Here is a 26,225-nt window from a genome sequence, read left to right as displayed (position 1 = left end):
GAGTGTTTCTAAACAAAGCACTTGCTAAGATAATGCTAACAGAACTACAAAAATTAACCCACTGGGGAGTCCAAGGACTATGTAATTATTTCCTAAGAAATAACCTGTGCATAAGTGTATATGATTGTCATGGTTTGACCCTGGCACAATGCCAGGGCCCCCATGAAGGGTATATTTTCAAAATGGTGGCTGTGAGATGTGACCCGGGAACAGAACAAAGCAGGCTCTCATTCGGGGATGGAGGGAAAAAAAAAACATAACACTTTATTTATTACAAATCTAGAAAGGAACACATACTAAACTAAGAATGAAAACCTTCCAAATACCTTCCTCCTCCCCCTCCCTTTTCTCCACAGATTCACCACCCCTCAAATTATCAACCCTCAAATCCATCAGGGAGAGAGGAGTCCCCCCTTGCCTCATGGGCCTCCCCCGGAAGCACAATTGAAACCTCCTGTGCTTCCGCGTCATCCATGGCCCCACCCAAAGAACATCGGCCCTCGTGACTTCTCCCCCCCCCATGTCCAGTGCTCTCACCACTGGACACGGGCCAGGACTGCCTTTAGGGCTCCCCGTTTAAAGATGCTCCACCCACTTCCAGAAACAGCAGTCTCTCAACTCTTGGGACACCAGTCCCCCCCAAATTTCACCCCCTGGGGCCGAGGGGCCTCATGAACAGAGATCTTCCTCTCCGTGGAGACAGAGGGCATCCCACACCCCCTTCAGCCGTCTCTGTTCACGCTGCTGCTTCACTCTTGACTCCCGGGTGTTGCCTCCCCCTAAATACAGTCTCTGGGTCACAGGGAAAAAACACGGGTCTGTCCATGGCTATACAAGAAAGAGTCCAGCCCAAGGCCACTCCATCATCTCTTCCACTCAGGATTCTTCTCTCTTCCAGCTTTCCTCACGCTTGCCCATCTCTCATCTCTCTCTCACCTCATCCTGATTCAGGAGGATTCAGTATTTGTAAGGTTTCTATTAGTCTACAAAGGGGTTAAATTTCTTCTGCCTGCCCAAGGACTCCCACAGCAGCTGGGCACCTCTCTCGCCGCATCCCCCGCTTCTGGCCGGCTGAACTGCCAGCACAATTTCTGTCCCTCTCTCCGGGGGGGCTGCCCAGACATCTAAATCTTGTCAACCCCTGCATGTTCTCCTCCACCTCTGCAGCTTTTGGGGCTCCCGGCCTCCTCCCTGTCATGGCCTCCCCCTCCCCCACCCAGACACAGCTGGGCAGGGGAGAGGTCGGACCTTACTCACCCACGCCGGATTCCCAAAGAGGAAGTTCTCTGGGAATCTCCTGCTTTTAACCCCCGTGTGTTCTCAGAGGCGTATCCAAACCCTTAGTGGCCACCTTAAATGCCAATTTTGAATTTGGCCCCTGATTGGCCCGACTTAGACCTTTCCAAAAACACATTTCCAGGCCAAACCACGACAATGATCTAGCAAAAACAATTATAAAAGAGTGTTTAACTTGCCAAAAAAAGTGAACCAGTATGAAATAGTGAATACCTTAGACTCAGACTGAAGTCCAAATTTTGTAGCCCAAACATTGCAAATTATAATTGAAGCTTCAAGAATAAAGTAGAGATTGCATACTCTGTGGCACCCCCAGAGTTCTGGGAGGGTGGAACAAATAAACAAAATTCTCAAAAATAAATTGGCTAAAGTGTTTACCCCTAGCGCTCTTGCGCATCAGAATAAGACCCCGGTCTGATATAAGGATTTCACCTTATAAAATGATTTTCGGATTGCCATTCTTGTTAACACCCTATAGCACAGGAGACTACCTGGAAGGAGAAATTTGAAGGCCCCTTTCAGGTACTCCTCATCGCTAATTCGGCTGTGCGAACCAGAGAAAAAGGTTGGACTCACATTACGAGAATTAAAGGACCAGTCCCACCCCCGAGCATTGGACAAGACTCGTCAGTGTCTCCTTCTGGTATTGGACCAGATTCTACACCACCCTCACACTCTAACTCAGGACAAGATTCAACTGCATCAGGAGTTAATTCAGCTGAGTATACTATTATAAAAGGACCAAATGACTTAAAATTGACATTCAAAAAGACTGATGAACTGCATAAGAAAAAAGTTTAAAATCATAACATGTCTTGAAGTGTTTTAAGAAATTTGTAAAAGTTAAAAATTGTTAATAAGTAATTCTGGTTAAGTCGGCCCAACTTGGTACCAAAGACCCCAGGTTAATCTTCTCCAGAGTGCTCCCCTAGGAGGAACCAAATTAGCAGGGACAGATCAAGAGAGGTTTAACCAGAGGAGCAAGAGACTCTAAAGAACTTGGAGACTTCTTTTCAGTAAAATCCTCAAGAGGCAAGGCCGGGTGGGCAGGCTGTGCAAGATGACCCATACCGGACTCTTGGGAAGGGTAGTAGTGCTGGCTCTGATTGCTGGTGGTGCTCTGGAGAGCCCAGGAGAGCTGTGCAATGAGTACTACCAACCTTTCTATGAGAAAGAAGTAAGCTCCTTGCTGAGAGTCCACAACAATTGTGTTAACCTCTCCCAATTGATCTTTTATCAAGAGAATAAGAAAATATATTGGATGACCCGGAACACCGCCACCTTTAGGCAGCCACTCCTGGGAGAGCACCCTGTAGGAGAAACCTGGTGGTGCTTTGAACGTGATGCTACTGAAGCAAACCTGGTAAATCTGGTAAAAGGAAAAAGTATTTCTAAATATTGGGAGGGCACGACAAAAATTAATATCTTTCAGGAAACCCCTAAACACCTGTTTTGGGTCAATGGTACCACAACATCCACTGAATTGCCAAGAAGCTGGTCTAGTGGTGGCATCATTAGAATTATAAAACAAACTGTCTTTATAATACACAAAGAATCTGAATCAAGTTTAAGAGTTCCTATATATGAGGATTTGAGAAAAACAAAACTGAAGAAACAATATATGTTAAACAAAATTTTGAAACTACAATCAGAATTAGAAGTAATATCTAATCAGACCGCATTAGCTCTTAATCATATTAATGACCAACTCAACCAAACCAAAACAGTAGTTTATCAAATCAAATTAATTGTGGCAGTCATTAGAAATACTTTAAACGAAATAAAAGAACTAGCATATTTACAAAATCAAAAGACTCCTACACTTAATTCCAGTTGGTGAGATAATCTATAGATTTTCAAAAAAAGTTGGAAAACTATAACCTTCACTGTGGGTACACTTGTTAGTCTGTTCTTATTTCCATGTTTAACAAAAATAGTGACATCTGCTGTACAGAATAACCTAAGAATCTCTAAAAAAATTAACCTGAAAAAACCAAAAAAGGTAATGAAGCTTAGTAAATATGATCACCCAAGTACTAAGGAAATGTATGATCAATACAAAAAATATAAGAAATTCTATGTTAATGAGCCAAAAATTATAAGTTGATGCAAGCTTAAGCTTAATCAAAGAAAAATAGGGGGGAACTGTTATGAATAGAAAGTTGTAATTTTTTTTAAGTTTCAGAGTTAAAAAAAAACCAAGCCAAACCGAGTCAGACTTCTTTAGGTTCCCTGCAAAGAAAAGCCCTTAATCACTCGTTGATAGCCGGTGATTAACTGATTGTTTCCCTGATGCTGGCTGCATGCCAAGAAGATACCAAGGGAAACCCTCCAGGGTAAAGAGATGAACAGTAACACCAGAGACAACATGCAAATGAGAAACGCAGTGCACCCTGGATTGTTACAGTTTTACAGTTTTTATAAGAAAAACCCCTAAAATCACGAGCCATAAGTGACTTAAAGTGACGTCTAAGGATGGGAGCATTGTCCCGTACCTGCTTAAACCTTTTTATTTCTCACTCTAACTTGAAAAGAAACTGATTAAAGAGACCCCCCGGGTTTCTAAACCAACAAACTAAGGACTCAACGACTCTCCCGTGAGGACAGAGTCCCCAGTTCTGTCTGCAGACCAGCGGACAAAACTGCATCATCCTCCTCCTTCGTGCCACGCCTGGGAGCAGCGGCGGCGAGGGCGCAACCCGTCGATTTCTTCCCACCTGAGCTGATTCTTCTTAATAAAGGCATTAAAAAGGAGAAAGATCTCCTGCCCATTTATTTCACCTTGTAATGGCCCAGTGCAGACTGGGATGATGATCCACCCTCCCAGCTGGCCCAGGGCAGCTCTGCAGTGCCCTTCCCCACAGCCTGTCTGCACAGAAGCACTTGCTGGGTGCTCTGCATTTCCCTTCCCTCACTCTTGGGTCTCTCCCACACCTCCCAACTCGGAGCTTTCAGCTGCAAGGAGTTCAAAGCTGGTCTGTCCATCAGGAGTTGGTCTAATTCTGCCCTGAGCAAACTCTGGATTTGTGTTTATTGCAGAACTTCCTGTGTGTCTAAAATATTCCTTGCAGGGTTCTGCCTTAGGGAAGGGGAACCTCCTTGGTGGCAGCTTGGGCTTGGCACACACTTGAGGAGGATGTCTGTTTTCAATGGGGAAACTCAGGAGTTTTAGATGGGTTCAAAATACAAAAGAAGATGACCCCTCTTTGGCTGTGTACAGCCAGTTCTCTGAGCAAAGCAGGTCCCAGGTGAGTGAGGAGAGACAAAATGGGCATGGGGAATGTGGAGCAAGGTTGTCCACGCTGCGTCAGAGCTCAAGGCACAGCTTCTCTGAGCAGGCCAGAGCTCCTTAGGAGAGTCCCTGCTGGATCAATATCAGTCACTGAATGCAGCAATCACCTCTTGTGTAATAAGAACAGCAATAAAAGATACCCTTTATAATAGGAATACATACTTCCTAGAAGCTCTTTGAAATATTTCTCCATAACTGAAAAAGGAAACCCTCCTAATGAACTGCAGTAGAGTGGAGGTAAATCAAGGCAGAGCCATGGTTTGTCAGGACTTGCTTGATGCTAATAAGCCCCAGGGTGCATTTAGAGCTGAGCCCTGGTATATCAGGATCTGAGAGGAGATTGTACAAGCCTGTCCAGGAGTCAAAGTCAGAAGAAAACCCCAAAGTGTCTCAAAGCATGAATGGGCCCACTAAACTCCATCCCCAGCACAGGCTCCTCCATGGACTCCTTGGAGGAGAGAATTGGAAGCCAGGATGGCACAAAAACTTCTCAAAGACTCAGTGTGAAAAGCAAAATTCGAAGTACCTTAAAAACCTTGAGTATCTCAAAGTATTAATGAGCCCCACTGAGTGTTAATTCAAAGCTCTCAAGGGACTCGTTAAAGCAGATAATTGGGGCCGTGATTGCACAAACCTCTCACAGAGTCTGTATCAAAAGGGAAACACCAAGTACCTTCAAATAACTGAAGTACCTTGAAGCATTAATGAGCCCCACTGAGTGTTGTTACTGACAAAGCCTCTCCAGGGACTAATTACAGCAGATAATTGGAGGCCATGATTGCACAAACCTCTCACGGACTCTAAGGCAAAAGCAAAACCCAAAGTCCTTTGAAAAACCTGCAGTCCCTGGGAGCATTCAGGAGCCCCCAGGGCCATTGCTGAGCAAGGCTCCCCAGGGACTCCTTCCAGCAGATCCTTGAGGCCACTGGGATGTGGGCTAGGGGGGGATGCTGAGGGCAGGACAAGGGGCTGGCAGTGCCCAGCCTGGCTGGGGCTGTGCCAGGAGGCCCCAGGGCCTCAGGACAAGGTGTCTCCTCCCAGCCCTTGCTGGCACAGACCCTGCTGCTGTGCCCCAGGCCACCAAGACTTGGCTTCTCTTTGTCCCCACCTGTCATCAGTGCCTCCAGTTCTCTGCCATGGCTGGGGCCTGGGGACACTTTCTCAGACGTGTCCCTCAGTGGAACCCATTAAAAGTCCAAGAAACTTTGGAGTTGGATTCTGACTTGGAGTTCTGGAGAGGTTTCTTCAGCTGCCTCTCAGGGACTGATGTTCAGGACCTGAGCACAAAGCCCCAGAGGGTCATTAAAGTCCTGCTGCTGTGTCTGTGCTGCTGAGCTGGGCTGGGCTCCTGGCACAGAGGCAGCTCCTGGGAAGCAAGAAGAGCTTCAAAAGCACATTTCTCTTGATGAGCAGCTCTTCTGCCAGCCCAGCAGGGCTGGGGCACTGCCTGCATCCAGCCCGGGCACAGCCCAGAGGCACAGAGAGCTTCAATCAGTCAGGGCTGGGAAGGAGCTGAGAAGTGCCTGGGGCAGAATCACTGCCAGCCTTGGCACAGCAACCTCTGGCTGCAGGACAATGCAGCTGCAGCTCCTGGAGCCATCTCCTAAAGCTGGAATATCCCAATGTCTGCAGACTCTGTGAGTACAACTCTGAGTATTTCTGGTGCAGGGGAGGTGAAATGCTCATGAAGCTCTGACATGCTGAGGGTTTCTGATCAGTCATAAAATATTTTCAAGTCAAGGATTTTGATAAAAAAGCAGAAATTTCCTAAGACTTTGTATTCAGTTTGCTACTACTGGAGAATGGCATAGAGGGAGAATGAACAATAAAGGATGATTATGAATTATTAATTATGAATTTTGACAAGTGCCTGAGACATCTGAACTGTTACTTTTAGTGATCAATAAGTTCACAGTAGATCCCTAATGTGCTTTAAGACACTCTGCCCATGGACAGCAGCAGCATCACCTTTGCTGGACCCGTCAGGCTCAGTCTGAGCTGTCCTTTCTCCAAGCTGCAAACAGAACCTGCCCCCAGCCAGTGCTCTCCAAACAGGCAGAGTTCTGTCAGGCCAAGGGGAGGGCACAGAGATTTGGGGTCTGTGAGTGCTGGCAGGGAGAGATCAGGCACGGGGAAACTCCTGCAGGAGGAAAATCTGCAGGAAGCAGAGAGAAGATCAGGCATAGAGAGGAAACAAAACCCAGCAATGCTGTGGCAGGGAGAGTTTAGAGATGTCCACAGGATCCCCTCCAGTGCAGCCCCTCCCTCTGAACAAGCCCCCTCCCTCCTGTCCCCCAGCCAAGCCTCTGTGAGTTAAAAGATTGATGGGGAAAGGCAGAGGTGTTCTGGCACTGAAAATGCTGTCGGGTTGGTGAAATGAGTAAAGTGAGACCTTGGCTACAAATGTGGAGCTGGGCTGTGGTGGATCCATCTGCTCTCAGCAGTACCTGGTGATGTTTAGGGAAAACTTGGGAGTGTGAACATCCTCCACCTGAGAAAGTTTTAAAGCCCAGAGAAACTCCAAAGAAAATGAAGTGCCAGACCATCTCCCCTCACTCTCTACTCATAACTTTGCATCACAAAACTTTCTCTGTCCTCCCAGAAGGCTGTAGAAATGCTGAGGGTTTTTGATATCCAGGAATACCAGGACAGATATGGGAGGGCTTAAAGAGAAAACCCCAGGACTCATGAACAAAAAAGGGTGTCTGTGTGTGTTACAGGGAAGGGTGTATGGGAAACAGCATTGATTTTGGTTACAGGTATCCCCTGTAACTCTTCACTGTCCTTTCTCCATGAACAGGTCCCCATGTGCAGCCCCAGCAAATGTCCAACAGCAGCTCCATCAGCCACTTCCTCCTGCTGGCATTGGCAGACACGCGGCAGCTGCAGCTCCTGCACTTCTGCCTCTTGCTGGGCATCTCCCTGGCTGCCCTCCTGGGCAACGGCCTCATCATCAGCGCCGTAGCCTGCGGCCACCACCTGCACACGCCCATGTTCTTCTTCCTGCTCAACCTGGCCCTCAGCGACCTGGGCTCCATCTGCACCACTGTCCCCAAAGCCATGCACAATTCCCTCTGGGACACCACCACCATCTCCTACACAGGATGTGCTGCACAGCTCTTTTTCTTTCTCTTTTTCATTTCAGCAGAGCTTTCCCTCCTGACCATCATGTGCTACGACCGCTACGTGTCCATCTGCAAACCCCTGCACTACGGGACCCTCCTGGGCAGCAGAGCTTGTGCCCACATGGCAGCAGCTGCCTGGGCCAGTGCCTTTCTCTATTCACTGCTGCACACAGCCAATACATTTTCCCTGCCCCTCTGCCATGGCAATGCCCTGGGCCAGTTCTTCTGTGAAATCCCACAGATACTCAAGCTCTCCTGTTTCAAATCCTACCTCAGGGAACTTGGAGTAATTGCATTTTCCAGCTCTTTAGCACTTGGTTGTTTTGTGTTCATTGTTTTCTCCTATGTGCAGATCTTCAGGGCTGTGCTGAGGATCCCCTCTGAGCAGGGACGGCACAAAGCCTTTTCCACCTGCCTCCCTCACCTGGCTGTGGTCTCCCTGTTCCTCAGCACTGGTATATTTTCCCACCTGAAGCCCCCCTCCATCTCCTCCCCATCCCTGGATCTGGCCCTGTCAGTTCTGTACTCAGTGGTGCCTCCAGTCCTAAACCCCCTCATCTACAGCCTGAGGAACCAGGAGCTCAAGAGTGCCCTGTGGAAAGTAATGACTATCTTTTCAGAGACAATAAACTCTCTTTTTTCTCCTCCAGAACCTTCAATCTCCTGGCTGTTTTTTTCCTATTTGTCTGTTTTTTCCTTGAGACATTTTTTATTATTTTTCTAGTGTTGTAATGTTTTTAATAAAATACTGTAGTACTACTCTTAGCATTTTCCATGAACATCTACTTTTCTTTTGTAAAACAAAGATATTTAGGAGACTTGTTCCCTGTGCATTTGAATAAAAATAAGTGGCTGTCCTGATCTGTGTGTTCAAGGCATTTCCTCAGCCCTTCTCTGGCTCTGCAGGGGCAGTGCCTGTGAGCAGAGGTGGAGGGAAGGGGCTCCCAGCACAGCAGCACGGCCAGGGACAATGGCCCTGCCTCTTTCCACATCCGCTCCTCCCAGCTCCACACTCCCCTTCCCAGCCCTGCTGTGGGTGCCAGGCCGGAGTGCTCTGGCAGCTTGGTCACTGTCCTGCTGCGTGTCCGTGCTGTGGCCTCAGGCAGGGACAGGCCATGGGCACTGCTGGGACACAGCTGGGCTCCAGCACAGCAGCTCCACCAGCAAAGGGCATCTCCTGAGCGCAGGGCAGGAAGGCTTTGCTCCCCTCCAGAGTTACTCTCAGGACTCTCAAGAGGCTCCTTGTGTTCCTTATTCTCCCAGGGCTCAGTGGGAAGAGATCAGGGTCTCACTGGGGCCTTCAGGGGACTCAGGTCTGGCTCAGGTTTTGCTTGTTGGTGGCCAGTGCCCATCAGATGCTGAATGGTCTGTGCTGAACCTTCCTGGGGCTCTGCAGCTTGTGCCAGGGCTGATGGCAGGGGAAGGTTTGTCTGGAGGGCCTTGGGAGCTGCCAGGAGAACACAGGGGACCTGCAGGAACAGGGTGTGCCAGGGAGCAGCAGGGAGTGGAGCTCACTGGGCACAGGCCTGGCCAGGCTGGGCTCACCCCGAGATCAAGGACTGAATGTCTGCTGTGAGCCAGGAGAGCTCTGCAGCCCAGGGACACAGCAGGCCCAGGAAAAGGAGTCTAGGCACTGCCTGCTCTGAGCCTCAGGGAACTCCCCCAGGAGGATCCAGGGCAGCCCCAAGCCCCTCTGGCAGCCCTGGCACAAGGCAGGCACCTCTGAGCCCCCTGCATGGCCCCGCAGAGCCTGTGTGGGAGGGGGTGAGTGCAGGGAGCAGCATCAGCTGCCTCTGTGTGCCAGGCTGAGCAGCAGAGCCCAGCAGAGGCAGCCCAGGGCCCCGGGCAGCACAGCCCCCGTGCTCTGCAGAGCAGCAGCCCCAGCTCGGGGCTCTGGGCAGCAGGGCAGGGGCTGCAGCAATGGCTGCTGGGGCCAGCCCAGACGTGTTCCCCTGGGAAAGGCTCTGGGGGCAGCTGGCATGGGCCAGGAGCAGAGCAGGAGCCCGTGGGTGTGCAGAGGAGCCCTGGCAAGAGGCTGCCCTGTCCCTGGGCCAGCAGGAGCTGCCTGAGGAGCCCCGGGGCCAACTCTGCTGCTGGGCTGGGCAGCGGGGCTGGCCCTGGGGCTGCAGGAGCTGCCCGAGCTGAGCATCTGCTGAGCATTCCAGACCCAGAGTGGCTGTCCCTGACCTCCAGTGCCTGCAGTTCCTGCTGCAGGGCCAGACCTGACTCTGCTGCTCTGCTGGGCTGGGGCAGGGGCAGGAAAGGCTGAACTGGGCAGTGCCAGGGAGAGGAAAACAATGGACCCTTGTCGCCATGAGTCCCCCCGCAGTGTCAGAATACACTCCGTGGTTCCATGAGGCCCCAGTGTCACAATGGCCCCTAGGTTCCATAAAGCCCCACAGGGTCACCATGGTCCCCAGGTCACACAAGGCCCTGCAGTGTCACAAGGGCCCCTTGGTTCTGTGGAGCCCACAGGGTCAGTTTTGCCAGTGGGTAGGGTCAGCACCAAAGACACAGACACCAACTGAAGGAATTGTGTCATTTATATAAGGTAAATCTGCAAAAATTACAAATGTAAAGCACATAATTATTTGAAAATAATTACAATAGGAGCAGCTCAGTAATGCACTCAGTCATCACCACCAAAGATCAAAGATTGCAGCAGTGATTAAGAAAGATCCAGCACCACTTACGCTCAGCCTTTACCATCCCCCAGATCCACACAGCAGCAGGGGGAAGCTGTCCCAGCCAAGGGCTGCAGAGCCACTCCTGGACACTGGGAATTCCTGCAGGTGCCTCCAGCCACAGGTGAGGCTCCAACCTCGCTGTGAGAGGGCCCAGCTCTGACAGTGCTGAATGAACAAACTGACAGCACTTCTAGTGTGGGAACATCTGGTTTCATCCTCCTCTTGGGTTCCTCCCAAAGCCTGGCCAGGGCCAGATGGGGCCTTGTCTGATTTTTAAATACAGAAAGGTAAATCCACATTTCACCAATGAACAGATAGAGATCATATTGCTAATAAAGATTCATTAATGAGCAGATACAAAGATAAGCTTTGGTTGGAAGTTTCATCTAGAGCTCAGCTTTGCCTCAGGGCCTGTTGTTCAGGCCACATACAGGACCTGGTGTTGAGGCCTCAGGACATCAATCAGTGCTTTGACTTACAGATGATGAACTGCAACCTTCATAACAATTCTTTGGATAACAGAGTTTAGATTTAGCTATTAGGCATAAAGACATCAGCTCTTGTTCTTCAATTAAGTGCTGTTCAAGTTCATTACTCAGAGCTATAATTTGCCTTCCATTTAAAACATCCCCAGTTAGTTGCTATTCTCCATTATTTTATCAAATGTCCCTTTTTTCTTGAGACTGTGTCTCTTTTTAGACAAGACTCAGTACTCCATTTCCAGCACAAAGTGCCACAACAACTCTAAAATGAAATCATAACACACCAAGTGCTCATATTGCAATGACGCGACACTGCCAAAAATTAATTTCACAGTAGCCTCCAATTTGGCAGCCATGAAGCCAATGCCACCAAGAAAAATTTTCTTCTTTCTGCCACTCTTCTACTGCCTTTTCTGTCAAGCTGATTCCTGACTGTTGGCCTTCAAACCCATCACTGAGAGCAGTGCAACATTCCTGTCCCATGAGAGCCCAGGTTCCTCGCTGGCCAGCAAGCAGATAATCCCAGTCTGTGTGTTTCTGTAGAGCCCCATTTGTGTTTGTTGGAGCTCCTGGGATGTGAGATTGGACATTTTAACAGCAGCATTTGCTATTTCTTCTAATAATTGATTTAGCTCATTACTGTAAAATCTGCAGAATGGGGTAGTACACATGGGACACAGGTTGAACCAGAATCTTTTGGTTTTCTGAGACCAAATGCACCCCTTGGGTGGAAAATGTTCTCTTGGCCCCAACTCTTCCTTGTGATTGTTGCTGAAGGACCCTCAAGGGAGGCATCAGCATTGCCTGGAAACAGGACCCAAACCATCCTTTAGGAAGCTATTTATGGGCAGTCTCCACACAGCCAGCAGCTTCCATTCTCAGTACCAAAGGTCTGATTTCCTATTTCCCACTGTGGGCTGCCAATGGATGCAGGGCTCTTCCCTGGGCCCTCCAAGGGAGCCCCATTCCTCCCAAAATTGGTTGAGAGCATATCCAGGAATTAATTACATTGAGTATTTTGGATACTTTGATCTTAGCATTCTCAAGAATTTAATGACTAATCCTTGGTGAAACTCTAAAGGTTTTTGTGGCAAACAAAGATTCTGGCTGACTATCAAGATACAACTTGCAGACATCAGCAGTACTTCAGTGACACGGTTATTCATTCTTTTTCCTCGGTCTCATTTGGGTTAGGAACAATAATTCGGTCGTCCATGGAGGTGGCACCGTGTTAATTTCAGAATAATGCCCCCAAGGTCCTTTGCTGTTCAGCTTTAGCACGGTGTCTGTGGCTAACAAGGCTTGGTGGGGCCCTTTCCCCTTGGGCTGGAAGGGGGCCGGGTCCCAGTCCCTGAGGGCACCCAGGCTCCTAGATGTAATTTGTGTGCAAGTCCCTCAGTGCCACAGCAGCCTTCACATGGAGCCCTGTGGATCAGAGCATTTTCCAAAGGGGCCGTTGGGGCAAACAAGGAGATTTGGTCTGGCAGGATGTGTAAAACAGTATCCTGTAATATCTACTTGTTCTCACACAGAATACTTGGCTGCAGGGACATATTCCCATTGTTCCTGGCCAGGTTTCAGGATTCAATGTTGTCTTTCCTAGGAGCTGTTCCTTCAGCTGCCTCAGGAGGGCCTTTTGGCCTCCGGGCCCACACTCTGGCTCCATTGTTAGGACTGCTGCATCCAAAACCTTTATCTCCACAAATGGTAATGACTGGAGGTGGATCTCCTTTTTTCACAATCGTGCTTAAAATTGCAATATCAGTAATTGTGCTACCCTGTCATGGGGTTGAATAACCCAATCTTATTGACAATTGTTTAACAGAATTACTGTAATTTCTCCTTTATATTCAGCACCAATTCCTCCTTTCCTCCTGCCATGACATGAACATTTTGCAAGGCCAAGCTCCAAATGAGCAGTTACCAAACCAAAGGGTCCTGGAGGAATCAGAATTCCTGTCTCAGTATTGATAGCTTTCATTTGCTTTGGATTTATCCTAATTAATGGCAATGCATGAAGGTCCAGCCCTGCAGCCTCTGGGCTGGCCCTGCCAGGGGCCACCACACCCACAACAATTTCCCAGGCAGTGCAAGCCTCACTGTTCATGGTTGTAGTTGCAAATTGGGTGCAGCTGTGCACAGCCAGGGGGTTTCCATTTCCCCAGTGGGCCATTGTTAAGGGTATGGAGCACATCTGGGAGATGGGTTCTCCATGGGGACAGGTTCCCATCTCCTCATTTTTTCAACTGCTCTTTTAACAACCCCTTCACCTGTTCAACAAATCCTGCAGCTTGAGGATAGTCTGTTACATGAAAAACTCAGCAGTCTTAATCACGGTATTTTCCACAGTAACAGACAAAGCACTCTGAATCACAGCATCAGCAAACCCTGTAAAAATAGCCAATTTCATCCCCTCCTCCTTTTTTCATTGTATACAATCTCACAAAGTTTACCTCTGACATTAGGGTCCTGGCCAATCCTTTTCTGTAGAGTATTTAGAGTTACATCCCTGAGCAGCCAAAGCTACCAAATTAGTATTGTCAGCACTATTTCACATTATTACAATTTTATACGTAGATATAGATATAGAAATATAGATATAGCTAGATAGGTATAGACATACATATAAAATATATATATATCAATATATATTAAGGCCTGATTATACTATAAATATGTACATAGTTATTTATGATATTAATATTTCACTTGCACAAATGCATCGGAGCTCAAGATTAAAACCTTCTTCTGTTGCTCCATGTGGGAGCATTCCAACAAGAATTGTTCCTTCTGAAGGTGCTGTTTTCAATGTACAGTTAACAAATTCATCTTTGTCTGCCCAAACCCACAAGTTCTTTTCCTTTTCCATATGCAATTTTTGGATACATTTTAAGACATCCAGGGGTTCAGCTTCTTTTAACCAACTGCCCCAGTGCTCACACAGTGCTGCGACCTCAGCCCACTCCAGAGCCAGCCAACTCCAGGGAAGGGCTTCCCATCTGGGAATTTCTGATGCCACTGATTCCTCACATTTACATTTAACAAGTGACATTTTGCTGTGATCTGGCCAGACTCTGCTAGTTTTGTTTTACCAGTGGGCAGGGTCAGCACCAAAGACACAGACTCCAACTGAAGGAATCAGTGTCATTTACTGCAGCTCAAAGCAGCAAAGAATCACAAAAGGAGCAGCTCAGAAATGCACCCAATCATCAGCACCAAAGATTGCAGCAGTGATTAAGAAAGATCCAGCACCAGTGTCCCTCAGACTTCACCATCCCCCAGATCCACACAGCAGCAGGGGAAGCTGTCCCAGCCAAGGGCTGCAGAGCCACTCCTGGACACTGGGAATTCCTGCAGGTGCCTCCAGCCACAGCTGAGGCTCCAACCTCGCTGTGAGAGGGCCCAGCTCTGACAGTGCTGAATGAACAAACTGACAGCACTTCTAGTGTGGGAACATCTGGTTTCATCCTCCTCTTGGGTTCCTCCCAAAGCCTGGCCAGGGCTCAAGGAGGAACCAAAGGAGCTGACTTTGATCCTTCATCCCTAAACAAGGCCAGATGTCAGATTTCATGGCCTTGTCTGGCTTGCCAATACAAAAAGATCAATACGTGTGTCACTAAGGAGTGGCTACATCTATCACAGTGCTAATGGCCATGCATATTTCATCAGTGAGCAGATACAAAGATAACCTTTGGTTGGAAGGTTCATCCAGAAGTCACCTTTGGCTCAGGGCCTGCTGTTCAGGCCTTGGCACTTCAGGGACGTGGTTTAGTGCTGGGCTTGGCACTGCTGGGTGACCGGCTGGACTGGATGAGCTCAGAGGTCTTTTCCAACAGAAAGGATGCTGTGATTCCATTACTATATCTGCTGCATTCAGCTAGGTCTATTTGAGCAGCATTACTTTGCTCCAAAAGTTCCCTCTTGGCTCAGCTCCTGTGGCCTATGGTGGCAGTTCCTTCAGCTTGGTGCTAAGCTGCTCATGTTGAATGAGACGACTCGGAGAGATGAATACAGTCCAGTTTCTTCTGGGACACAGAGAGGAGAGGGTGTAGAAACAGGAGCATTGTTTGCTGTGTGTTTTGGTTTAGGGTAAGTTTGGGAGATAACTCCCAAAGGGGCTTCTCTACAAAAGCAGATTCAATTGCCCCTCCTCCCCTCCAACCGGTTCGGGAGAAAATATCTCCTTGGAGAAAAGTGGAAAGAAACCTGTTTATTAAATAATAGAAACTAAACAATATTAACAATAGAACTTCTTACTGCTCTAAAGAAAGCAAACTCAGAACAGTCCCCTCCCCAGGTTGCAGCTCGGCTCACTCAGTCTCTGATCAGTCTCTCTGGTGCTGGAAATGCTGTGGCCCAGGCCCGGCCAGGGGGGGCCACAGGTGGAGCTGTCGGTGCTCTTCTGGGTGTTTAGTTCAGAGCAGGCTTGAACAGGTCCAAGAAAAAAGAAAAAATCACAGTTCAGGGAACTTCTTTGCTTCAGCTAGCTAAAACTAACTAAAAGCAAGAAAAAGGGAAAAAAGGAGCTCTGTCCGGCTGTCTGTCCATCCGCAGACAACACAGTCCAGGAGCAGGAATGTGGAGGAGTGAGAGCAGTCTGAAAACAAACTGCGCGCTTCTTCCCTCCCCTCCTCACTGTCTGGAAGAGAGTCTTAAAGGTGTAAAACTTATTATTCAGTATAAACAGAACAAGACGATTGGGGATAAAAGCATTATATAGTCAACCCAGGACATTCCACTCCTTATCTCCATATCGTCACCTTACTACTAAAACTAATATATATATTCTAACTCTACAAACACATACATTATACATCTAATATACAGCTATACACAGACAATGGTGGCAACATTCAGCAAACAGTGATATTTATACATGGTTCTCACCCAACAATCAGATTTTTTTGGGGTACACATCGTGTTTTTTCATCTTTTTGCATTATCTACTATGTGCAACCTGGTTCTTGAGTAAAAACAACCCCGCGAATGGGTTTGTCTGTACTCGAGGCAGGATTGATCTAAACTGTCTTCCCTAACAAACCCTTGACATGTACTACTGGGACTTTGTCTCTATCTACTCTATGTAAAGGCTCTGATTGGGCAGGGCTTACTTGGTTAGTAGAGCTTCGGGTATTAACTAACCAGGTGGCCTTTGCCAGATGCTGTTCCCAATTTTTGAAAGATCCCCCACCTAAGGTTTTTAAGGTGGTTTTTAGCAGCCCATTGTACCTTTTTACTTTTCTCGCAGTTGGTGCATGGTAGGGGATATGGTACACTTACTCAATGTCATGTTTTTTGGCCCAGGTGCTGATAAGGCTGTTTTTGAAATGAGTCCCGTTGTTTGACTCAATCCTCTCCGGGGTACCATGTCTCCACAGGACTTGTTTTTCGAGGTTTAGGATGGTGTTACGGGTAGTAGTATGAGGCACAGGATAGGTTTCTAACCACTCTGTGGTGGCTTCTACTATTGTGAGCACGTAGCGCTTGCCTTGGCGTGTCTGGGGCAGTGTGATGTAGTCAATTTGCCAGGCCTCTCCATATTTGTACTTGGACCACCGCTCACCATACCATAGGGGCTTCACTCTCTTGGCCTGTTTGATGGCAGCACACGTCTTACAGTCGTGGATAACTTGAGAAATACTGTCTATGGTTAAATCCACCCCTCGGTTTCGTGCTTACTTATAGGTGGCATCTCTACTCTGATGGCCTGAGGTATTATGGGCTCATCGAGCTAGGAATAACTTTTTCTTGTGCTCTCAATCTAGGTCTATCTTGGACACTCTTATCTTTGCAGCCTGGTTTACCTGTTCATTGTTTTGGTGCTCTTTATTGGCTCTACTCTTGGGCACATGGGTATTTACATGGTGGACCTTTACAGGTAGCCTCTCTACCCTGGTAGCGATGTCTTTTCACTCTTTAACAGCTCAAACTGGTTTTCCTCTACGTTGCTAATTAGCTTCTTTCCACCTCTCCAGCCATCCCCACAGAGCATTGGCTACTATCTATGAATTAGTATAGAGGTAGAGTTTTGGCCACTTTTCTTTTTCAGCAATGTTTAAGGCTAGTTGAACAGTTTTGAGTTCGGCAAATTGGCTTGATTCACCTTCTCCTTTAGTGGCCTCTGCAACTTGTCGTGTGGGGCTCCATACAGCTGCTTTCCATTTCCGATTTATTTTTACTATGTGACAGGAACCATTAGTAAAAAGAGTATATTGTGTTTCTTCCGCTGGCAGTTGGTTATATGGAGGAGCTTCTTCAGTACGTGTCACTTTTTGTTCCTCTTCATCAGTGAGACTGAAGTTTTTACCTTCTGGCTAGTTTGTAATTATTTCCAGAATCCCAGGGCGATTCAGCTTTCCAATACGGGCGCGCTGTGTTATGAGAGTAATCTACTTACTCCATGTAGCACTGGTGGCATGGTGGGTAGAGGGAACCTTTGCTTTGAACATCCACCCTAGTACTGGTAGTTGGGGTGCTAGGAGGAGTTGTGCTTCGGTGCTTATTACCTCTGAGGCAGCTTGGACTCCTTCATAGGCTGCTAAAATTTCTTTCTTTGTTGGAGTATAGTTGGCTTCAGACCCTCTGTAGCTTCGACTCCAAAATCTCAGTGGTCGGCTTCGAGTCTTCCCAGGCACTTTCTGCTACAGGCTCCAGGACAAACTATGGTTCCCGGCTGCAGAATAGAGTACATTCTTCACATTTGGTTTTGTCTTGACTGGGTCAAGGGCTACTGTATGAGCGATTTTCTGCTTAATTTGGACGAAGGTTTGTTGTTGTTCAGGGCTCCAGTGGAAAGTGTTCTTCTTACGGGTGACTAGATAGAGAGGGCTCACGATTTGGCTGTATTCAGGAATATGCATTTTTTAAAAACTTATGGCACCCAGGAAAGCTTGTGTTTCTTTTTTGTTGGATGGTGGAGACATTGCTGTTATCTTGTTGATGACATTAGTGGGAATCTGACGCCGTCCGTCTTGCCACTTCACTTCTAGAAACTGGATCTTTTGAGTAGGCCCCTTGACTTTGCTCTTCTTGATGGCAAAGTCGGCTTTCAGGAGAATCTGGATAATTTTCTTTCTTTTCTCAAACACTTCTGTTGCTGTCTTCTCCTATACAATGATGTCATCAATATATTGTAGATGTTTTGGAGCTTCACCCTTTTCTAGTGTACTCTGGATCAGTCCATGGCAGATGGTAGGACTGTGCTTTCACCCCTGGGGCAGCCGGTTCCAAGTGTACTGCACACTTCTTCAGGTGAAGGCAAACTGAGGCCTGCATTCTGCTGCCAGCGGAATGGAGAAAAATGTATTGGCAATATTGATAGTGGCATACTACTTCGCTGCTTTGGACTCAAGTTCATACTGGAGCTTTAATATGTCTGGCACAGCAGCGCTCAGTGGTGGAGTCACTTCATTCAATGCACGGTAGTCCACCGTCAGTCTCCATTTTCCTTCAGATTTACGTACAGGCTAGATGGGGTTGTTGAAGGGTGAGTGGGTCTTGCTGACTACCCCTTGGCTCTCTAGTTTTCGGATTATCTTATGGATGGGAATTACAGCATCTCGAGTGGTTCTATACTGTTGACGATGTACTGTGGAAGTGGCAATTGGTACCTGTTGCTTTTTTCCTTTCAGAAGCCTTACTGTAGATGGATTCTCAGACAGTCTAGGCAAGGTATTCAATTGCTGGACGCCCTCTGTCACTACAGCTGCTATCCTAAATGCTTACTTTAGTCCTTTTGGGTCTTTGAAATACCCACTTCGCAGATAATCTATGCCCAGAATACATGGGGCCTCTGGGCCAGTTACAATAGGATGTTTCTTCTACTCATTCTCAGTCAAGCTCACATTAGCTTCTACCAAAGTGAAGTCTTGTGATCCCTCTGTCACACCAGCGATAGAAACGGATTTTGTTCTCACGTGTCTTGATGGAATTATGGTACACTGTGCACCAGTGTCGACCAAAGCTTTATACTCTTGTGGTTCTGATGTGCCAGGCCAACGAATCCACACTGTCCAGAAAACACGATTTTCCTTAGCCTCTACCTGGCTAGAGGCAGGGCCCCTCTAAGCCTGGTTATTCTTCTTTTTTTGGGCATATGTCTTAGAGGTTCTTTCAAGGGGATTAGACATGTCATCATTATCATCATACCTGGCAGTTCGGCTATGGGCAACTGGAGCTGCTTTCCTTGTGGTGGAACTTCTTCTCTGAGCCTTGTCTTCTTTCAATTCACGCACCCTTCGGGCCAGAGTAGCGGTGGATTTTCCATCCCATAGCTTCATGTTTTCTTTACAATCACGCAGGAAGAACTACAGTTCAGCTTGTGGGGTGTACTTTTTCTTTCTATCTGGGGAACGTCTGCGTTGGGTACCAGAACCTCTGATCTGTACTGCCGAGATTTGGAGAAGGTTTTCTTTAATCTCCTCTCTGAGTTTCTTATGATTCTCCTCTATCTTATCTTCTAATCTCTGCAGACGTGTTTCCACCGCTGCGATTCTGGCATGTGTTGGGCCATGTACAGCATCTGCATAAGCTCGGAGCTTCCTTGTCATGTCAAGCACGGTCTCATCTGTGTCATCCCGCTTCATAATAGCTAGAGCAGATGCATATTTATGTGGCCCAAGTCGTACTAGTTTTCGCCACATCACAGATGTGCATGGTACTAAGTCTGGGTTCTTAGTTGTTATGTCATCTGAGAATATAATCTCCGCCACTGCCATTTCCCTCAAGCGTTGAATCTCTTGTTCTATGGTTTTCCACTGTGTTTGCTGCATGTAGAGATCATCGGCACACAGGTATCTTTGTGTTACACTGTCTAAGACCCGTGTCTAGAGGTTGTGAGGGTTAGCCCCCCTCATCATGCCTTGGTCGATGACAGGATCATGTGACAGGGATTCCAAATGCTTCGCTTTTGTGCCGTCTAGAATTGTAGCCTCGCCTGCAGCATCCCAAAGACGGACTAACCAGCTAATTATGGATTCATCAGATCGTCGGGTGTAATCCTTCCTTAGGCCACGCAGGTCCTTCAGGGAGAAGGACTCAATATTGGCTTCTGATCTTGTGCCAGTTGCCTTGACTTCTGATTTTATGTCAGGAAATGTTGAGGGTCCTTCTCCTGCATCATCATCATCATCATCCACTGGTCGATCGGTCTTGTCTGTGTACTTCCCACTTCTAGTGCTAGTAGCAACAGCTATTGGTTGAGGCTTATTGTCTGGTTTAACTGCTGGCTTAGGCTCACTATGTGGTTTAGCTGTTGGTTTTGAGCCTGGGGTGTTGGCTGCAACCTGAGCGACTGGGATAGCTGATGATGTATCTCCCTGCCCCCCTTCCTCGGTCTGCTGCCCTACAGTGTCTAGCAGTGTGCGATAAGCATATGCCAGGGCCCAGCTCACTGCAATGATCTTTTTCTCCTTAGGGTCATCATGATATTTCTCTTTCAGATATTTCTCCACCTCAGCTGGGTTCTGAATTTGTTCATGGGGAAAGTCTCAGACTATAGGGTCAGAGAATTCTTTCAGGATTTGGCCCATATTTTCCCATTTTCCACTCTACTCAGGATTCTCCACACGTGGGTCTACTTCTGGGTCAGGGGTCTCATCAGCTCTTCTAGACATCTCGGCCCTCATTCTAGAGAAGCTGCAGACCATATAGAGGAAGCTTACGAGATTAAATACCAGAAAGATGGTGTCTTTAACATTCAGGGGAAACTGAACATTCTCCAAAAGTGACATAACAGATTCAAAGGAGAAGAAGGAAAGGAAAGGCTGGAAAGCCTCATTCCCTGCTCCTCCTCTAACTAGCTGGGTGTAATTACTAATAAATTCCCAAAACATACTGCTAGAACTGGGATGCAGGGTAGGACGAAGAAACTATAAACCATACATATCGTAAACAGACGCCAGTATCTTTGTAAACGCCCTATAAATCATTATCACCAAGGTCAGCACAATAGCTAATCCAATCCGTGCCCCTTTACCGCAAAAGCTACGTGATAGGGACAATAATCCTAGTGACCAGAAAGGTATTGAAACCTCAAAAAGGTCTAGAGACCAGAGCCACATAAAAGCCTCCCCAAGAGACATTACAAATTCAAATAACATGGCTACTGGGTACTTTAACCTACTGCACAACCGATCTGCAATCAATAAAGGGTTTTTTTCCACTTTCTCAAGCCCCACGTTGGGCGCCACTAACTGTATTTGTTTTGGTTTAGGGTAAGTTTGGGAGATAACTCCCAAAGGGGCTTCTCTACAAAAGCAGATTCAATTGCCCCTCCCCCCCTCCAACCGGTTCGGGAGAAAATATCTCCTTGGAGAAAAGTGGAAAGAAACCTGTTTATTAAATAATAGAAACTAAACAATATTAACAATAGAACTTCTTACTGCTCTAAAGAAAGCAAACTCAGAACAGTCCCCTCCCCAGGTTGCAGCTCGGCTCACTCAGTCTCTGATCAGTCTCTCTGGTGCTGGAAATGCTGTGGCCCAGGCCCGGCCAGGGGGGGCCACAGGTGGAGCTGTCGGTGCTCTTCTGGGTGTTCAGTCCAGAGCAGGCTTGAACAGGTCCAAGAAAAAAGAAAAAATCACAGTCCAGGGAACTTCTTTGCTTCAGCTAGCTAAAACTAACTAAAAGCAAGAAAAAGGGAAAAAAGGAGCTCTGTCCGGCTGTCTGTCCATCCGCAGACAACACAGTCCAGGAGCAGGAATGTGGAGGAGTGAGAGCAGTCTGAAAACAAACTGCGCGCTTCTTCCCTCCCCTCCTCACTGTCTGGAAGAGAGTCTTAAAGGTGTAAAACTTATTATTCAGTATAAACAGAACAAGACGATTGGGGATAAAAGCATTATATAGTCAACCCAGGACACTGTGGCCTCCTCTCTGCACTTCATGCTTTTCAGTGCTTTAAACCAGCCAAGAGCTTTCTCCAAGAGTGCAATGCAGCAGCTGTTCCTGCTCCCAGGTCTGGCTCTCTCCAGTCTCTGACCTCGCCTGGCTTTGTCCCTCTTGCTGTGCCCTCTGCTCCCCCAGGGCTCAGTGGCTGCTGCCCAGGACTGTAGGACTGGCACAGATCCAGTGGTTGAGATGCTCCTTTCTCTGCCCTTGGAGCTGCCTGGACACAGCAGCCTTTTCCATCTGGAAGCTCCCCATGGACAGGGAGTCCCCAGCTGCATTCCTTGCACAACCTCCAGGAGCCCAGGGCTGCCATCTCAAGTCCCTGCTGGCACTGGGGGCTCCCAGGTGCCTCAGGCTGCTGTGACACCGCTGCACACGGGAGGGAAGAGTGGCAGGGGCTGTGCTGAAAGTCAGCTCCATGTGCTGCTGCTGCTGTGGGGTCATTTGTCCAGCCCTGGCCCAGAGTCAGCGATCAGATCCAGGCCCTGCTGCTGCTCCCTTGGGATCAGCCCCAGTTTGGGTGTTGCTGTCAGGGTCAGCAGGAGTGGTGGCTGGAGCAGCAGGTGCTGACAGTGCCCCAAGCCCTGGGGCTGGAGGGGTCCCTGGGCTGGGCTGAGAGGGAGCTGCCCCTTGTTCTCCCTCTGCCTCATACAGAGCTGGGCCGGGCACAAGTGGGGCAGCACAGCCACCAGGGAGCCTGCGAGTCTCTTCCAGCCCTGGCTGCTCAGAGTTTGGACCTTGGAGCCTCAGGTGGGCAAAGGCAGCTGCTCTTGGTCCCTCTGGGTGTGCCCGTGTTCAGCAGTGCTGCTCCATCAGTCTGTGCCCAGCAGTGGGGAAAAACCTCAGCCCTGCATGGCCAGGAGCTGCCGGGCTCTGCCTGAGCAGCTCAGCCAGCAGGAAGGGAGCTGCTCCGCATGGGAACCAGGAGCAAAGGACACTCTTTTTTTACAGCACGTTTTCTGTTATAAGGAAAAAAAAAATTGGTAAAATGATAAAGATAAAAACAAAACCCAAGTGTGCAGTGAAAAATCTTTCGTGACTTTGTATTAAGAGGCAAATGATCTTTTGAAGAAGAAAACTCAGTTATTTTTTTCATACATTACTTTGTGAATGTGCTGATGGCATGGATCCATCTTACTGACCTCAGCAGCCTTTTAAAAAAGTTTTTGGGCTTTGTTTCCAACATTGTTATTTTAAATTGTGGTTGAAGCAATGGGAAATTGCTTTGTGCCCTTCCAGCTCCAAGCAGCACTGGGAATATAACCTCTGTCAAACCCCAAACCCTTCAGAAGATGCCCTTCCTTCTCACCCTGTGAATGAGCTGCACATTCCCTTTGAAACTGTCAGGGGTTTCTTAAAGACACAAAGTCCCACTTACAGATTTTTCCTCTGGTTTGGGAGTGCAGAAAGGCAATTCTCCATCCATCAGCTCCAGACTGCACTGCCTCAGGGACACGGCCCACTCGCCAGCTTTGGCCCACTTGTGGCACCTCTAGAGGAAGAAAAAGCCAAAAAGGAACGAAGAGTGTGACAGATGAAACATCCTTTGGAGATCCAGGCGTTCAGCTGGGACTGTGGAGAGTTTGCGTTCTTGCCAATTGGATGTGTGTCCCCAGCTGCAATCTCTGGGCCTGCAGGAGAGTCTCACTCACCTGCCAAAGCAGAAAGCTCAGGCGCTGTGCTCGGAACGGGCTTGTCTGATGCAAAGCTGTCAGAGCAATGTGAGGGCAGAGCCAGCCCAGCTGTGCCCAGGGCTGAGCCCAACAGAGCCCTGGCAGAGCCCAGAGCAGCCTCAGCACCTGCAGAGCCCGGCTGCAAGGAGAGAAACCAGAAACTGCCCGTCAGCTGAAGGTTCCTGTCCCCTTGTCCCAGCTGCCCGTGGTGCTCAGGCCGTGCTGGCTGTGCCCAGAGCTGCCCATCAATGCTGTCTTTGGGAGCAGGGCAGGACATGTGCCCAGCCTGCAGCCAGCCACGGCACATCTAGCCCTCAGCAGCTGCCCAGAGCCAAAAAGCAGCTGGGGAGCTGAATGAAGAATTCGTTGCATCCCCCCCAGCAAAGGGGGAACCTTTGGTGCCCAGCCAGGCCGTGCCATGCCCAGATCTGGGAGCATCCCCCTGGCTGTGGAACTCACCTGCAAATTGGGTGTGGAGTGTGTCTTTAGAGAAGGTGCCAGAATCCAAGTCCATCTTCTTCAGCTGGCCAGGCCATGGAAGAGACTGTCGTCTTTGAGGTTGTCCTTGCTGTCTCCAGCAGCAGCCCCACCTGGTACAGCTTCTCCAGGAGCTCCTTCTCCTTCCCTGGGAACAGACCAGGCTGTCAGGGCTCTGCCCAGGGCCCCAGCCATCCATGAACCAGACAAACAAACCGGGGGGATGGTGACCACCAGTGCTTGCCACACCAGATCTCCAGCTCAGCTCCCGCCCAAGAGCTGCTTGTTCCCTTCTGCTGACCCCTGCTCAGAGCTACAGGCAGGACAAAACCAGTCTGGTTTGCTTTGCCACTGAGTGCCAAGAGATGTGTGGAGCTGGTACCTGCCAGGCCCCTGGATCCAACTGTGCACATGGATCTCTCCCATCTTCTAGGGCCGAGGAGCACCCTGCACCCAAGGATGGCAGAAAAGCTCTTCTAATGATGGCCTGTCCGAGGGCTGCATGGACAAACACCGCTTAATGACATCTTGGCACTCTGGGGAGACAAACCAGAAATCACCAGTCAGTTGGAGAAGTTGCCCCCCTGTTCCTGTGCCCAGGCCATACTGGGTGTGCCCAGAGCTGGGCCTAAACTTCCCCACGGATTCTCTGTTTGGAGGAGAGCAGGACATGTGCCACCTCCTCAGCAGCTGCCAGAGCAGGATGCCCATCAGCCCGCTGCTGTCTCCCAGCATTGGTATTCCCCCTGTGCCCAGAGATGAGGATCCACCTTGAGAGAGCCGTGCTGGGAACAAGATGCGCCCCCAGATGATCTCCTGGCCCCTCCTGAACGGGTGCTTCCCCACGACCAGCTGGTACAGCAGGAGGCCCAGGGACCAGATCGTCGCTGCCTCGCCATGGTAGCTTTGGTGCTGGGTCCACTCTGGAGGGCTGTAGGCCAGGGTTCCTGTGGAACACAGACAGAGCTCTTCAGGGGGATGCTGCTGCTCCCAGAGCCTGGCCCCAGCATCCCTGGGCATGTGGGGGCTGCTCCAGCAGCACACGGGGTGACCGCTGCCTTCTCACCATCACCTAGGACTTGTGTACAAACTCGGGGCTGGAAAAGAAGCCACTGGTGCTGGAAGAGGGCAGCAGAAACCCTGGGCAAGCCCAACCATGACACACAAAGGAAAAACCCACCCACTGGTGGAGAAAACCCACTCTCCTCTCTGCCTGCATGGGCCCCCAAAAAATGTTAATAAGCCAAGGCAAACAAGGTGAGTGGAGCAGTCCAAGCCCCTCCTCCCCTGCACACCAAACCATCCAGGGCATGGGTTCAGACCCCCCTCTCCATTACCCCCATGGGGGTTTTTGTCGGGCTGGCTGCACCAGCTCCAGCCCCAGCCCAGGCCACAGTGGGTACTGAAGGCTGTCAGCAGGGCTGGGAGCTGGCCCCCCTCACACCCCAACCAAATCAACTTGGCTCCAGCATTAATCCCATCCCAGCTGCAGTAGGGGGAAGCCCCGGTGCTACACCCAGGCTGGGCCATGAGATGCCCAGGAGCATCCCCTGCAAGGGCTCACCTGCAAACTGGGTGTAGGCTGTGTCTTGGAGGAAGGCGCCACAGCCAAAGTCAATCAGTTTCAGCTGCCCACTGGCCAGGTCGAGCAGGATGTTCTCAGGCTTGATGTCCCTGTGCAGGACCCCGCAGCTGGTGCAGTGCCGCACGGCCTCCAGCACCTGGCGGAACAGCCCCCGCGCCTCCTCCTCCGGCAGGAACCTCCGCTCCGCCAGGAAACCCGAGAGCTCCTGGCACCGCTCTGGACGCTCCATCACCAGCAAGAAGCTGTCGGGGAGCTCAAACCACTCCAGCAGCTGAATGACACCAGCACACCCACAGGACACCTTGGCCAGCAGCAGGATCTCCAGGGGCGCGCTGGTGCCGTCGGGCTGCGGGAGGAGCGCGATGCCGTCAGTGGAGCTGAGGCTGTGCCAGGGCTCTGGGACTCCTCAGCCAGCCCGGGATGCTCTGCATGCCCCGCTCAGCCCACGCCCGCTCTCCCCACAGGGCTCCCGGCAGCTTCCACCATGCCAGGCCCCGGCTCCTCGCCGCCCGGCACGGCCCGGCTTCTGCCGCTGGCCCCGCTCACTCACCAGCTCGCTCCAGTGCCGGATGCGATCCCGCGGCACGCGTTTGATGGCCACCTGCGAGCAAGGGGAGCAGCGGGCTGAGCTCAACTTCCTTCCCACTGGGCTCCGACATTTTCGTCCTTGTCTCCCTCTTCCCTCTCCGCCCGCCGCCGGCCCCGCCGCTCACCGGGGCGC

The 26,225-nt window shown here is 49.5% G+C and overlaps 1 protein-coding gene and 1 long non-coding RNA gene across 2 annotated transcripts in view; one reads left to right on the top strand and one right to left on the bottom strand.

Moving 5' to 3' along the window:
• LOC135287660 (uncharacterized) overlaps positions 1-26,225 on the bottom strand; it is a 54,086-nt gene that overhangs the window by 7,199 nt on the left and 20,662 nt on the right. The window lies entirely within an intron of this gene.
• LOC135287544 (olfactory receptor 14J1-like) lies at positions 7,412-8,634 on the top strand. The gene is made up of 2 exons (XM_064400837.1): positions 7,412-8,314; positions 8,620-8,634. Exons 1-2 carry the CDS (start codon positions 7,412-7,414, stop codon positions 8,632-8,634), a joined length of 918 nt encoding a protein of 305 aa, XP_064256907.1.

Source organism: Passer domesticus, chromosome 30, assembly GCF_036417665.1.
Source record: "Passer domesticus isolate bPasDom1 chromosome 30, bPasDom1.hap1, whole genome shotgun sequence".
NCBI lineage: Eukaryota > Metazoa > Chordata > Aves > Passeriformes > Passeridae > Passer > Passer domesticus.
This window is presented reverse-complemented; position numbering and strand designations above follow the sequence as displayed.

Excerpts from the sequence above, each read along its gene's own strand:
- LOC135287544 (XM_064400837.1), top strand. The coding sequence starts at position 7,412 with ATGTCCAACAGCAGCTCCATCAGCCACTTCCTCCTGCTGGCATTGGCA.